The following is a 13,539-nucleotide window of genomic DNA, read 5'->3' as shown; positions in this document are numbered from 1 at the left end:
AGCATTCTAATTAAAAATATCAACCCTATAAGAGCGTTATGTACCGCTGATTATGGGTAGCATGCTGTTTTTCTTCTGTGACAGGGACAAAGAAGTTGCGGTGGCATTTGGAGAACTTGACAACTTTAAAGCGGATTTGTTGTTTACAAGTTCGGCGGGAAAAAAGTGCAAAATTTGATCGACTTTATTACAGTAATAATAGTATGTAAATATATGGGTTTTTAATCTTCTACAGTGGGTGTCGACTGCGGTGCGTGGTTGTTTGCTTTAGCTTTCTAGTTCAAATATATAACATAAGACAGAACTTTATTGATCTTACAGAGCTGAAATTTACTCAATATGACTGTTAACACAATGGAGTGCAGATGTTAATAAAAGTGCATAAATAATATAAATGAAAGTAGGAGTTGATTCAGTCTAACAGGCTTAAGACATAAAAATATATGAACCGTCAACCAAGAACTAATCCTGTTAGCAGGGTATTTGTTGTAAGCTTTACCCTGACTGGCCTCTGGAAGTTGTTAAACTCTCTTATAAACTTATCACTGTGAAGTAAAAGATGAAGTAAATCTGTCAACTGGACAAGAAGTTGTAGGAGTGAAGGCGTTTCGCTGCTCATCCAAGCTGCTTCTTCAGTTCTTTTTTTTAAAATTATTATTTAATGCAAAACATACATACATAGTGACCCTACATATACAATAGTGACAAGTGGTGATAAGACATACCAAGACGTGCCAAGACATGCCATGACATTGTTTATTTGTATAATAATAATAATAATAATAATAATAATAATAATAATTGTTGTTGTTGTTGTTGTTGTTGTTAATTTTATGTTTTATTTTTTATTATTTTTTTTTAATGTTTTTTATATTATATTTTTTATATTATATTTTTGTTTATTTTATTTTTTTTATCAATTATTTTATTTTATTTATTTTTTTCTCCATGCCTTCCTTTCTCACTTACGAATGACAAGTACCAGCACTCTCCTCTCCCATCTTCACCTTACCCCCCTCCAAAACCACGGACATGTCACACAGAGGTACACACACACACACACACACACACACACACACACACACACACACACACACAACTCAGACAATTGTAAATAGCTGTTACGTTCCTAAACCCTGTTATGTCTTGGTATGTCTTGGTACCACTTCTTCAGTTCTGATGAGGCAGTGTCCACCAGCAACGTGACCAGAACTGAAGAAGCGGCTTGGATGAGCAGTGAAACGTCTTCACTCCTACAACTTTTTGTCCAATTGACAGATTTAACTTCAGCTTTTACTCTGGATCAGACGTGGACGACTGAGCGATTAGACATTATCACTGTGAATATTTAAAGCTACTATCTGATCTGTACGTTTTCTGTAATTTTAGATGTGAAAGCTGTTCTTCCTTCCCTTTCCCTGGCCTTTGTTCAGATTCACTTGTGTTCTCTGGCAGCAGATCACTTCAAAATGGGACTTTAAGATGATAAGAACATGTTCGGGAAGTGTAAGAAAAAACTAAAGACTTTTCAGACTTGTGTTTTGGGGTTTTTGGGGATTTTTTTGCCTTTATTTTACCAGGAAGTCAAGTGTAAACGTAGATAAGAGAGTTAAAACCTGACGCAAAGATCCTGAGATGCTGATGTGGCAGTTCTGCATGTTCTGGTGTGCACTCCTTCGCTCCAACTCTTCCAAGCTGCCGCTGCCCACCACACTCGGTTACGTGTTAATTTAACTGCAACAGACTTTAGACGGTACAGTAGCTCTTCTTACTGTGTCTACCCATAACATCTTCCCTCCCCTCCCTCCTCTGCAAAAGGCAAAAGCACTTCTATAGCGCTCCTCTCCTCGCCGTACATCATGAGGTCACGGCTCTAATTTCCCTCACCTGCTTAAAAGCTGACAGTGTAACAGAGCCAGTCACATTGGATACGTTTGCAAGCTGCTTTTCAATTTAGCCACACTTTAGCGCAGTGGAGTGTGTGCGCGGGTCTCCTCCCCGTGGTCTGGCTCCTTTCTCCGGCCCCCGGTGCTAAACGAGTGTGTCATCTCCAGCACCGAGTGTATTCAAATCACCTCCTTCACAATACGGTATTAGAGAGGAAATGCAATCTAGTCCGTCTCAGGTCTATTTGAGTGGGAAATATCAGTAGGTTCTTAACGCGCAGTGACACACCTCCGTATCGTGGTATAGAAAGAGGAAGTCAGTTCAATTTATTTGCAAATAACCTCCCACTGTGCTGACATGTTCATTTTCTACGTTACGTTCCTTCAACAAAATATTCACCTGTACAGTACGGCTTATTGTTTTATTTCAGTTCTTCACGAAATTATACATGCGAGATCTGTTTAATGCTATTCGTGGAACATTTGAGGGAAAGCACTAACATCTGGAGACATCTGAAGTGGCGTAATGTTACATAATGCACCTTTAGCCTATAGCAGGGGTGTCCAACACATTTTTACCAAGGGCCACATCAGCAAAATGGCTGCCGTCAAAGAGCCAGAAGTAAAATAAATGTAGATACTTTTTAAACTTGCTAATTAACTGTTTCTGTATTTATTACTTATTCAAGTTACAAATATTGCATATGCGTTTGCAAAGATGTTAAAATATGGCTGTGTAACTTCGTATCTTCTGATAAAACGACATTTTAAGCCCATCATACCTTTTAATTTACCCTGTTGAGGGCCACATGAAATGATGTGGAGGGCCGCATTTGGCCTGTGGGTTGAGTTTGACCCATGTGGCTTACAGGGTAAATGGTCACGTTTTTATACATCACTTTTTGCACATTCAAGGCACACAAAAGCTCTTTACATCACACTTTTACACACACATTCATACACCAGTGTGCGCAGACACTGGGGGTAAGGTGGGTGAAGTGTCTTGCCGAAGGACACAACACCAATGATGTTTATGTCAAGAGCGGGACTCGAACCGCCAACCGTTCGTACCAACAGATCTGACTCTCTATAAACTAATCCACTGTCGCTCATGACCTAAAACGTTAAGAAAAGCAGAAAACATTTGTGCTTTCCAAAGTGAAACTCAATACAATTTTACATTTTTCACCTTTCAAAAATGTCAAAAAGTTCTCGTCTTGCGTCTGAAAATCATTGAGAAAACTGCTGAGTTTACAATATAGTACTCCATCATAAAAATTTCAAAGCCGGGAGCCATATCTCGATTCATTTAAAGGCCAAAAATGACACAGTGGAGGCATGCGTTTGGGAGTAAAGATAATCGTTTTGTTTTAGGATTAAGTCTGGATCACGTCTGGGGCAAATAAACATGACTGAACATGACTGGACCAGGGCAGACTTACTCATATCCTTGGATACAAATGCTTTCGTTTGTTTTGTTTGTTTTGGTTGTGATGCTGGCGAGAAACAAGATAAACATCTGGAGTTAAAAGACAGGTTTTCACTGACGGAGCAGCGCACAAAGAAGTTACAGTTTTCTGTATCTGATTCTTGGAGTGATGCCTAACCTCATTCACCTCAATTATTGTATATTATTGCTATTTAGCATTTTGCAATCTGTTCAGGGACTTGTTAAAAGGAAAGCTGCTCTTCAAACACTCGCAAACAGGCTGTCCCAATATGAATTACGACGACTTACTGGCAGGAGAAAAAATAATAACTGATTAAAGATATTTCATTTACACTAAGATTACATCGAGTTTGAAGTCAACTTTTAGTTTTTTCCTCAGTCCTCAGAAGTAAAAACGTAGTGATTTGTAGAAAAAAAAAAAGTGTACTTCATTACTGGACTAATTTAAAAGCAACTCAGCTGAAAAAATACACAAAAACAAAGCTTAAATGGGATACAGTTTGTGTTAGATAAACAGAAAATTCAGAAAATAAAGCAGAACGCAACTAGGTTAGAGTGACCTGAAGTCCCTATTTACCCGGGACAGTCCCAGTTGTGAGCACTGCGTCTCCTATCTCAGCAAATTTATCCAAAACCGATGATTTGTCCCAGTTTTACAACAGAAATGTCCCAGGTGTTCCTATTTTTGACCCAATCTGATCCCTGCCAACAGTAAAGGGGGCAATATATTGTAATTTGCTTAGCTGCATAACAGAAAACCATGAAAGGGACCACAAGACAAAGAAATGCACCAACAGAAGTCGCTCAGATTCGGCTAAACAGCGACCCACAAGTGAGTCGAGACGATGTTTTCACAGTTGTTTCTATACCAACCGTCTCAAATGAGAAAATCAACAGCGATATGTTACAAACTGTCATCTGGCTGTCACAAACACATCCCAGGACATTGTTATTGCGTCTGCGTGATATCAAAGCAGTTAGCGCTCTCGGCTCACAGCGAGAAGGTTTGATTTCCCGTCCCACGTCTGTAGAGTTTGCATGTTCTGTCTGTGTCTGCATAGGCTTCGTCTATAAACCGCTAGGATAAGTTCCCCTCAGCCAAGACGACCCCTGTGAATTACTGATTAAAGGAAAAAGAAAATTTGTGTCAAAGTTAGACGTGAAGCTAAAGAGGGTGTATTTTCCCACTGTTTTATTTTTATTTTTTTTAGTTTTTCCTTGCCGAGGGTCTAAGGACAGGGGATGTTCCGGGACACTTTCCATTTTCTTGTTTTCTGTTGAGTAATTTGCTCTTTCATTGCCGAATTTTTTAACTTTCTGTTGGTTAAATTCATTTTCATGTTCAGCCCTAAGCGGATGTGAACTGCTGTTGTGATTTTGAGCTTTACAAAAATAAATTTAATTGAATTTTATTTCTATGGGGTATTACCTGCTAGCACATAACGTATTTAGATCACAATGTTAGCTTTATTGTATTGAAAATGCTATATTTGCTTAAAACGAGGTATTAACATGTTTCGCTTTTGTTTTTAATGTCTCCTCTCCCTTTGCTCTCTGTGCTAAGTCACAGCCCCTTCAGAGCACTGTCACAACATAATGAAACTACTGCATCACATCAGGTTTGTCAAGGTGCTGTGGACAGTTTTGTTTCCTTTTTTTTTATATTCATGGAGATCGTCGTGTAGGAGCATGGATGATGGATGATGTTTGTGGGCGGAGCTTTGCACAGAATCTTACAGCTAACCTTAAAAAGGGTTTGAATAACGCTCCTACGAGATCACTAAATTACTGAAACATGCATGCGTTACATCCAAAACCTCTCCAGACATGTTTTTGAGGAAAAAACAACATTATAACACACTAGAAAGCTCAACAAAACTAAAAACAAACTTGCATAACACCCCCTCTTTAAAGCTAACGCCAAAAGATGCATATTAGTTCCTCACATTCTCACCGTTTAATTGGAAACATGACTTCTTATTTCCACATGTTTAAAGACTTACAGTAAAAGGAAATAAACACGCGGAGTTTGAATCCAGCTGCTGGTGAGACCGCCCCCTGGAACCCAAGACTCCCACCGCTTATCTGGAAGGCACCTCCACAAACTGCCACTAATGTGCAGCTAATTAGACTTTATGGGGCCTGGGCTGCTGAGTTTGGCTCTTTCCTCATTGAATCAACATCAAATCAACGCTCAAATTGAAAACATGACGTCACAGCAAAGCCAAAGATAGATGTGTGGGTAAAATGCTTCAGTGCAAGATTTTTCCTTTTCGATAGTAAAAAAATAGTCAAACGTTTGTGGCCAGAAAAATCACATTTCTCAAGTGGAGCAATTATTAAATCAAGCTTAAGTGCAATAAAAGTATTTTGGATAATGAGGTCAGTGTGCAGAAAAGTACATTTTTAGATGTAACTTTTGAGGTTTTCTACTGATATAATAAAGGGAGAAACTTGTAAAAATCAAGACGAAATTTCAAATCTAAAATCAATAAACAATCAAATATGAACACATCCAATCGCAGACGCACAAATGTCGTTCTGGTAAACACAACAACACACAACTTGGATTTGAAAGAAACCTCGCAGGAAAAGTTCAACACCTAGAAACCTTTTTAACTACATTTTGAAATCGTATAAAACTGTTAGTGCTTAATTGTAAATAATACATTGCAGTAAAAAGTATGTTGTAATAAAACTACTCTTGGAAGAAATGTTTTGAGTTACATAAATGTAACTTGGTGAAGTGCTTTCATCACGGATCCTTCCTGCTGCAGTGGAGCAAGCCAAAGAGAATAACACATTAGAAGAGCACCGCTGTCTTCTTCCCAAAGAAATAAATCCCCTCAAATTCACACAGGGAATCCACAGCCAATCCCGACCTCTGCAGGTACAGCCGTCTGCTGCCAGGAACTGCCCAAAAGTCAACCACTCTTAATATTCAACAGACCCGTGCACTGGAATATCATTTGTCATTTTTTTATGGCAGAAAACTGGATGAAAACTGCCCTGAAAAGCTCTGCACTGAACCGGCTGACATGGAACCACAGACCATAATTTGTTGGTTATCATAGTCAATAAGAAGAATGGTCCAGTGTGCCAAAAAAAAAAGGAGAAATGTGGTTGGGGTAGTTTTAAAAGAATCCATTTTAAACAATAGTTAGTCCTCGATTTAGTGACGTGCCAGACTGTGTTTCTTGTACTAAATCTATGCATTTTTGTGGGTTTTTCAAACTTAGGGCACCTTAGCGTCGATATTTCCTGTAATAGATCAGATGTCTTGAAAATAACACCACGTTTATTTGGATTTCAGTTCATCGACATAAAACTTGACAAAATGGACAAAACAGGGAGCGCTAGAACCATTACGGACAATGAGTGAAATAGTGATGTGACGTTCTTGAAAGAATCTGATCTTTTGAACGGGTGGAACGAGATCAAATTTGTCTTTCTTTCCAATTTTTATACTTTTTTACCACGGATTAACACTGAAACAACTTAAAAATCAGCACAGAAGCAGAGCAAGCGACACAAGTGAGAGATTTGTGCACAAAAAACAAGATTTGGCATCTTAAAAGCAGCTATTTTTCAAAGTTATTTTATTTTACAGCTGTTTTTTTGTAAGTATTATTGTAGTGCCACCTTTTTAGATTTAAATTGCAAAGGTTTTCAATATGGATACTCACTTAACATGTTAATATAGAGTCTTTTAACAGTGGAGCCCACCCCCCACCCCCTACAAAACAAGTTTAAATGTACTTAGCGCCTGTAGTGATTCATAAAACCTTTTTGAATGCTCTGTGGCTTCCATTTGAATATTTTTAGACGAGAATCAAAGTGCTATGAAAGTGGGGCTAATGGGGGAGCATTGGCCACTCTAGAGGAGGCTAGGACCCCTTTTGCTTCCCCCCTGCGCCACCCCTGTTCCTCTCTGTGATTAGTTTATACATGAAATGAGCTCTGACATTGGCTTCTGTCGTATAAATAAATAGTCTTTTAAGGAAAACGGATCCAAAAGATTCGAATCCCACAAAGGAGCCAAAAGTTCCATCATTAGACTGAAAGTATTTCTAATTTTGTTGACCTGACGGACTCCCTAAACCTTTCTTTCACTGATTTCTTTTGAGGCTATGCACATTGGACATAGTACTACCCTTATCTTTTACCCATAAGCCTTTCCAAAAACCCAATATTTATTTACTGCGACTTCGACTTGTCACAGTACAGTATTTTCAAACCGATTTCAAGGATGGCGGGCTATCACAAAGCTGACCCACCTTCTGCTATGTAGCTTTGGTTTAATGTTGTCCGTGCCCTTTGCAAGGCCAAACCAAAGCAGAAATCTCACCCCAGATGCTCGGGCTGCTGCTCGCCCTCAGATCTGCCTCATTCCTCATAACACGGGTGACTATTGTGATTCTGCACGCATACCACGGCTCTCTCGCCCCTTTCCACAAACCACCATAGATCAAAACACACGCACACACACACACAACCTAGACACCACTAACTCTGACAAGCCAAATGCTGAAGCTATCGGACCACTAAAGACTGCTGGGGAATCTCAAGCCTGTTGCGGTCACTAAATTATCAGTAAGAGGGGGAAAAAGAGAGGAGAATCGCAAAAAGAGGGTGGATGGTGCAAGTCGTGTACAATTCAAATCAGAGAAATAAACGGAACATGTTATTCTAGATCTACGACGAAACTGCCACGAGATGATATGGCATTCAGAATATACTCGTAACTGCGCCCAAGAGAGTTTAGTTATTTCTGAATGTTACTCAAGAAGAAGAGAAAGTACTTATGAAAAATATGAACGCACAAGAAAAAGCATTAAGTCAATATTATGACACAACTTCAACATCTAGTATATTTTTCAGCCAAGACGAAGATGCTAAAATGGTCTAATCGCTCACTTAAAACTAATATCTTAAAGTAAAATTTGACATAGCAGATATCTAATCTTAAAAAAGCCTTGGTCACTTCTCTCTGTTCTCAGTTTGCAGATAAAATGAGTTCTTACATTGTTTTTGTCATATAAATACAAAGCAAAAGAGCCATTCTTTTGAACGGCTCCTTGAAACAAAAGGATCCAAAAGAGTCAAATCCCATAAAAGAGGCAGAAGTGGGGTCATTAATTCAATTCCTTGTTGTTCTTAACCTATCGCGCATAAAAGAAAACTGTTTATAGTAAAGAAACGTAGCCTAAAAGTGAAGCTTCCAGTGTTAAACATTTGCACATAGAGCTGCTTTGGACTGAGTGTGTTGCTTTTGGAAACTACTCTGCTGTGGCAAGAGAAAGAAGAGTACAGAGATGTCAATAGGACCCAGTAAAAATATACTTTATTATTCTCAGAGCGCCAAGGAGACGCTCGCACACTCACACACGCACGTACGCACACACACACTCGGGCAGAGTCGAGAGAATCCAAAGCAAACAGCTAAACTCAGACAGCGGCGCAGTTCAGGTCAGTTCTTCAAGACTGGAGATGGAGATGCTATTTCTGTAACGCCAAGACTTATGTTTTAATGTGTTTTTTTTAATCTTCGCATCTTTTGTATTGAGTATCACAGGAGACAGAACGTTCAGACTCATTCTTCTGTCTAAGAAAGTCGAAAATACCACGAGTTGGTATTAGAACAGAGCAAAAATGTATTGAAAACAGGGCTGAGAAAGGGAGATGATAAAACGTTGAATCGTGGTCTGATCCTGGAACAGTGTGTTATTTTGGTGAGTTTGTCCATTCTCCTTTGTATAAAACAAATCTAAGCTAAAATACCAACACTTTTCCCCATGTACTTCCTTTATTTGTCAGTTTTGTTAGTGATTTGAGTGACAGTTGGATGTAACCAATCAAAAAGAAGTGAAAAATCTAAGAAATAGTGCATCGCTTTAATGATAAATCGGATATTCTTTGTGCTAAAATCACTTCTCCAAAGGAATGAATCAACAACCACCACATTCACCGTTAAGAAGATGCATTTATAGATCTAATCCTAAACTGTACGTGATGACAGCCTGCAAAAATACGAAACACATTGCAGCAAGAGGAGTCCTGGCGTCAAATACGTAGAAAGATCATTTAAAATTGAATCCATAAACTGCAACATATGGGGCCACTTAACACCTTTTTAGTATGATTTCACCAGAGACAATGCCAAATCCCACTGGGTATCCTGCTTGTGTAATGCGCAAAAAACGGAGCCAATTTAAATACAAAAAGAAGAGAAAAGACATGTTCAAAACGAAAAGTCGTGTTGTACTGACCTTGTAAATTCAATGATCAGAGACGACGAGTCCTCTAAAAATCACGACGAGCACCAAAAACAAACTGAGATCAATCAGCTGCTACTACTAAAGAAATCTGAACGTTCTGTTTCAGCGGGAATGTTTGCCTTAAACTATCTTGAATATATGAATGAATATATGAAGCTCGATCTAAACCAGCACGCACAAGAAACACGGTTATCATTTAGAAATTCTGTCAGATCTGTGTTTTGTGTCATACCTTGGCATGTTTTCGAAATCTAAGGGTAATAATGGACTCAGACTTGAACTTTAACAGCCACATCAAATCAATAACATCTGCAGCTTTTTACCAACTAAAAAACATTGCGAAAATCAAAGGTTTACCGTCAAAAAACAGACTTAGAGAGACTTACCCATGCATTTGTCTCCAGTAACGTCCTGCTCACTGGCCTCTCCAAACGAGCCTTAAGAGTCCTGACTAGAACCAGGAAGTGCAACCACATAAGTCCTGTGCTCAGGTCCCTACACTGGCTCTTGTAAATCAAAGAATAGACTTTAAAGCAGCTCTTCCTATGCACAAGTCTCTCCATGGACCAGCACCAAAAGTATATTTCTGACGTGTTAGTGCCACATGAACCATCTCACACTCTGAGGACTTCAGGGACCGGCCTCCTGCTGGTCCCCAGAGTCAGGACTAAACATGGGGAATCAGCGTTTCAGTTTTATACAACTAAAACCAGGCCTCTACTTTGACAATGTTCAAATTCAGGCTCAAAACGGTTCTGTTCAGCTGTACATATGACTGAAATGTTTTTATTCTGCACTTTTCTCCTTTAATGTTAATTTTATGATGTTTATTTATGATTATTTATGTTTTGATTTGTGTGATTTTAACATCTTTCTTATTCTGTAAAGCACTTTGAATTACTTTGTGTACGAATTCTGCTATACACTACAAATAAACTTGTCCTTGCTTCGCCTTCCACTCTGCCATAGTGCAACTGAAAACATGTCAAGGTATGATACAAAAATAACAATTCGACTCATAATAACACGAAGACCTAACGAACCTAATGAGACCTCGCGAGAAACACTAACGCACGGATAATTTACAATACTCTGACAACTTGGACTGAGCAGGACGGCCGATATGCCAAATACCAAAAAGAAATTATTTTACAAACTGCAAAAAAACGATTGAAATCCACATAACAAAACCAGTTGGACGCATACCACAGCTCGAGCACTAAACATTTTTACAAGACGTGCCTTTTTCTAGCATTTGAATAGCCGGAGAGAAGTTTCTACGCTCAAATAAGGCCTAATATTTTTGAGTGTAAATTAAAGACACATTGTTTTTAACATCGCTCATGAATTATTTATGTCGTGCATGAATCCTACATGTATTGACTTGAAAGTTTTAACTCACATGAAAGCACTTTGAGTCATCTACTCTGCAAAAATAAATGACCTGACTGACTTTCACACTTGTTTAATCTGTCTGTCTTTTTATTAAGCCCGCCCTCCTCTGCTTATTGACATATAGACGAATAATGGCGGCGTTCCTCGTTCCTCGTCGCCATACATGTCCTCCTGCCTCCTGATTCGCTCCGCCCGATTGGCCCCTCAGGATTATCTCGCTGACTCGTGTAGCCCTGTGTGGACCACTGCCTGTGCGATGTGCATGCAAGTGTATGTGTTAATTAAAGTTGTAGGAGGACAGGGAAAAGTTTAATTTGGAGCAAGGCAGGCTGAAAAATGGTCTAGTTTTCTTGTCTTCATTTCTGTGTCGTCTCTTATCTCCTCTAAGCTCGGCCACCGCAAAGGTTATCTCCAAATTACCAACTGAACTCATTTATTCCTCAATTGAATTAGGTCCTAGAGAGAACCTATCTTTGCTTTTATAAAACAAGTCACCGGGAACAACATAGGATTTGTAGAGCGCGGTGATGAGACTTCAAACGCCACAATTACACTCAGTTCTGTGATAATCTCCGTGATCAACACTTGTTTTCTTTGAATATGGTCAAAGGAACGTAAAGCTACAGAAGACGTGCATTTTTTTATTGTTGCAGATGCATTATCGTGTCATGCTGTCATAGGATAAATAGTGTTTTGATTTGTTTTATTCACATTTAGTAGAATAATGAGGAGATGAAAAGTGTTTTGATTGTTGTTTTTCGATTAGCGTCTGTCTGAGCTATTGCCCAATTAGTAAAACGTACTGGACTGAGAGTTTCACCCACAACCTTAATGACTTATATGCTGGGGCAGTATCTATGCTACTCTCTGTTCCCTAATTACTCTACATGTAAGTGAAGTCACTGTAATTACTAACTGGACATATCTTCCAGATGTTAAATTTAACTTCTGAAAAACTCAAGTTGTGCTGTGCAAAAGGTCCTGTATCGTGCCTTATCCAGACTCGTAAAACTACTCTTAACCTTGGCTTTTCACTTTGCATAACTTGAAATAATACACACATATTTAAACAAAAAACAAGAAAATCCTCCTTGGTCTCTGATTCCCGGCAGTAACACAGACCTGTTCCCGGTGCATGTTGGACTCCGCCAGGGCTGCCCTTTGTCACCGGTTCTGTTCATTGTTTTTATGGACAGAGTTTCCAGGTGCAGCCAGGGGCCGGAGGGGGTCTGGTTTGGGACCACAGGATCTCATCTCGACTGTTTGCAGATGATGTTGTCCTAATGGATTCATCAGACCAAGACCTGCAGCAGGCACTGGGCCAGTTTGCAGCCAAGTGTGAAGAAGCTGGGATGAACATCAGCTCCTCTAAATTCAAGGCTATAGTTTTTTGGTTTTTTTTACCAGAAAAAGGTGGTTTGCCCTCGTCAGGTGGGGGGAGAGTCCCTACCTCAAGTAGAGAAACTCAAGTACCTCAGGGTTTTGTTCATGAGGGAGTAAAGAATGGAGCGTGAGTGTGGCAGCTGGATTGATACAGCGTCTACAGTGATGCATTTGCTGTATCAGACTGTTAAGGACGTAAAGAAGGAGCTGAAGGAGTTTAATGGCAAAGCTCCCGATTTACTGGTCAATCTACGTTCCTAACCTCACCTGTGTCATGAGCTTTGGCTAATGACCATATTTGGCTTGTTGAAAAGACAGGGTCGGGGAAACAAGCAGCCGAAATAAGTATCATCAGTAGGGTGGCTAGGCACTCCCTTAGAGATGGACTGAGGAAATCAGTCACAGGAGCTTGGAGTAGAGCCACTGCTCCTCCATGTTGAGACGAGCCTGCTGAGGTGGTCCTGGCCTCTGTTCCAGATGCTTCCCGAACGCCTCCCTCGGGAGGAAGGAGACTCCGGGGAACACCCAGGAGCCTGAGAATGTTTCAGCGTCCCCTCAGAGGAGCTGTAGGAAGTGTCTGGGGTGGGGAAGTCTGGGAGTCACTGCTGCCCACATGACCCATCCCAGGATAAGAGGAAGAAAATGAATGGATGGATGGATGGATGGCCATCTGTCTGGTGATATGGACCAACACAGATAAGCACTTCTTGGATAACCACCTGATGACATCATGCAGAGGGCTGAGCGTTTTGACTTCTACAAAGTTAGCCAACCAAATGTCCAAAATCACTCATGTATGCATTTATGAAAACAAAACACAATAACCTCAGCTATGCTTTGCAATTTGAAAACAACATTATATGATTAAAAGCTCAAAATGTGTTTTAAAACAAAAGCTCAGGATCCAGCATGACTTCATTGGCTCACATTCAAACACGCTGTAAACGAGCATGTACAGCTGTGTGTAATTACTGCGAGTGGAAGTGAGCACAGAGAAGACAAAACTGGAGCTAACGTCTTTTTTGTGTCTCTGCAAAGGTTAAGCAGCATTGTCATGATGAGAGGATGCATTACACACTCTGTGCTCTGTGGGAGGGCAAAAAGAACGAGATGAATGTGCCTCTAACCTACACAGCAGAGGAAGCCA

At 39.8% G+C, this 13,539-nt stretch overlaps 1 protein-coding gene across 1 annotated transcript in view; it reads right to left on the bottom strand.

Moving 5' to 3' along the window:
* Positions 1–1,658, bottom strand: part of LOC129456749 (uncharacterized) — a 37,752-nt gene extending 36,094 nt beyond the window's left edge. The window contains exon 1 of the mRNA XM_055226181.1: positions 1,617–1,658. Coding sequence (XP_055082156.1) covers positions 1,617–1,658 — 42 coding nt within the window. The remainder of the gene's footprint in view (positions 1–1,616) is intronic.
* Between the last annotated feature and the right edge of the window lie 11,881 nt (positions 1,659–13,539).

Source organism: Periophthalmus magnuspinnatus, chromosome 13, assembly GCF_009829125.3.
Source record: "Periophthalmus magnuspinnatus isolate fPerMag1 chromosome 13, fPerMag1.2.pri, whole genome shotgun sequence".
Classification (NCBI taxonomy): Eukaryota; Metazoa; Chordata; class Actinopteri; order Gobiiformes; family Gobiidae; genus Periophthalmus; species Periophthalmus magnuspinnatus.
The sequence above is the reverse complement of the archived record's forward strand: the minus strand, read 5'-3'. Positions and strand labels throughout refer to the sequence as shown.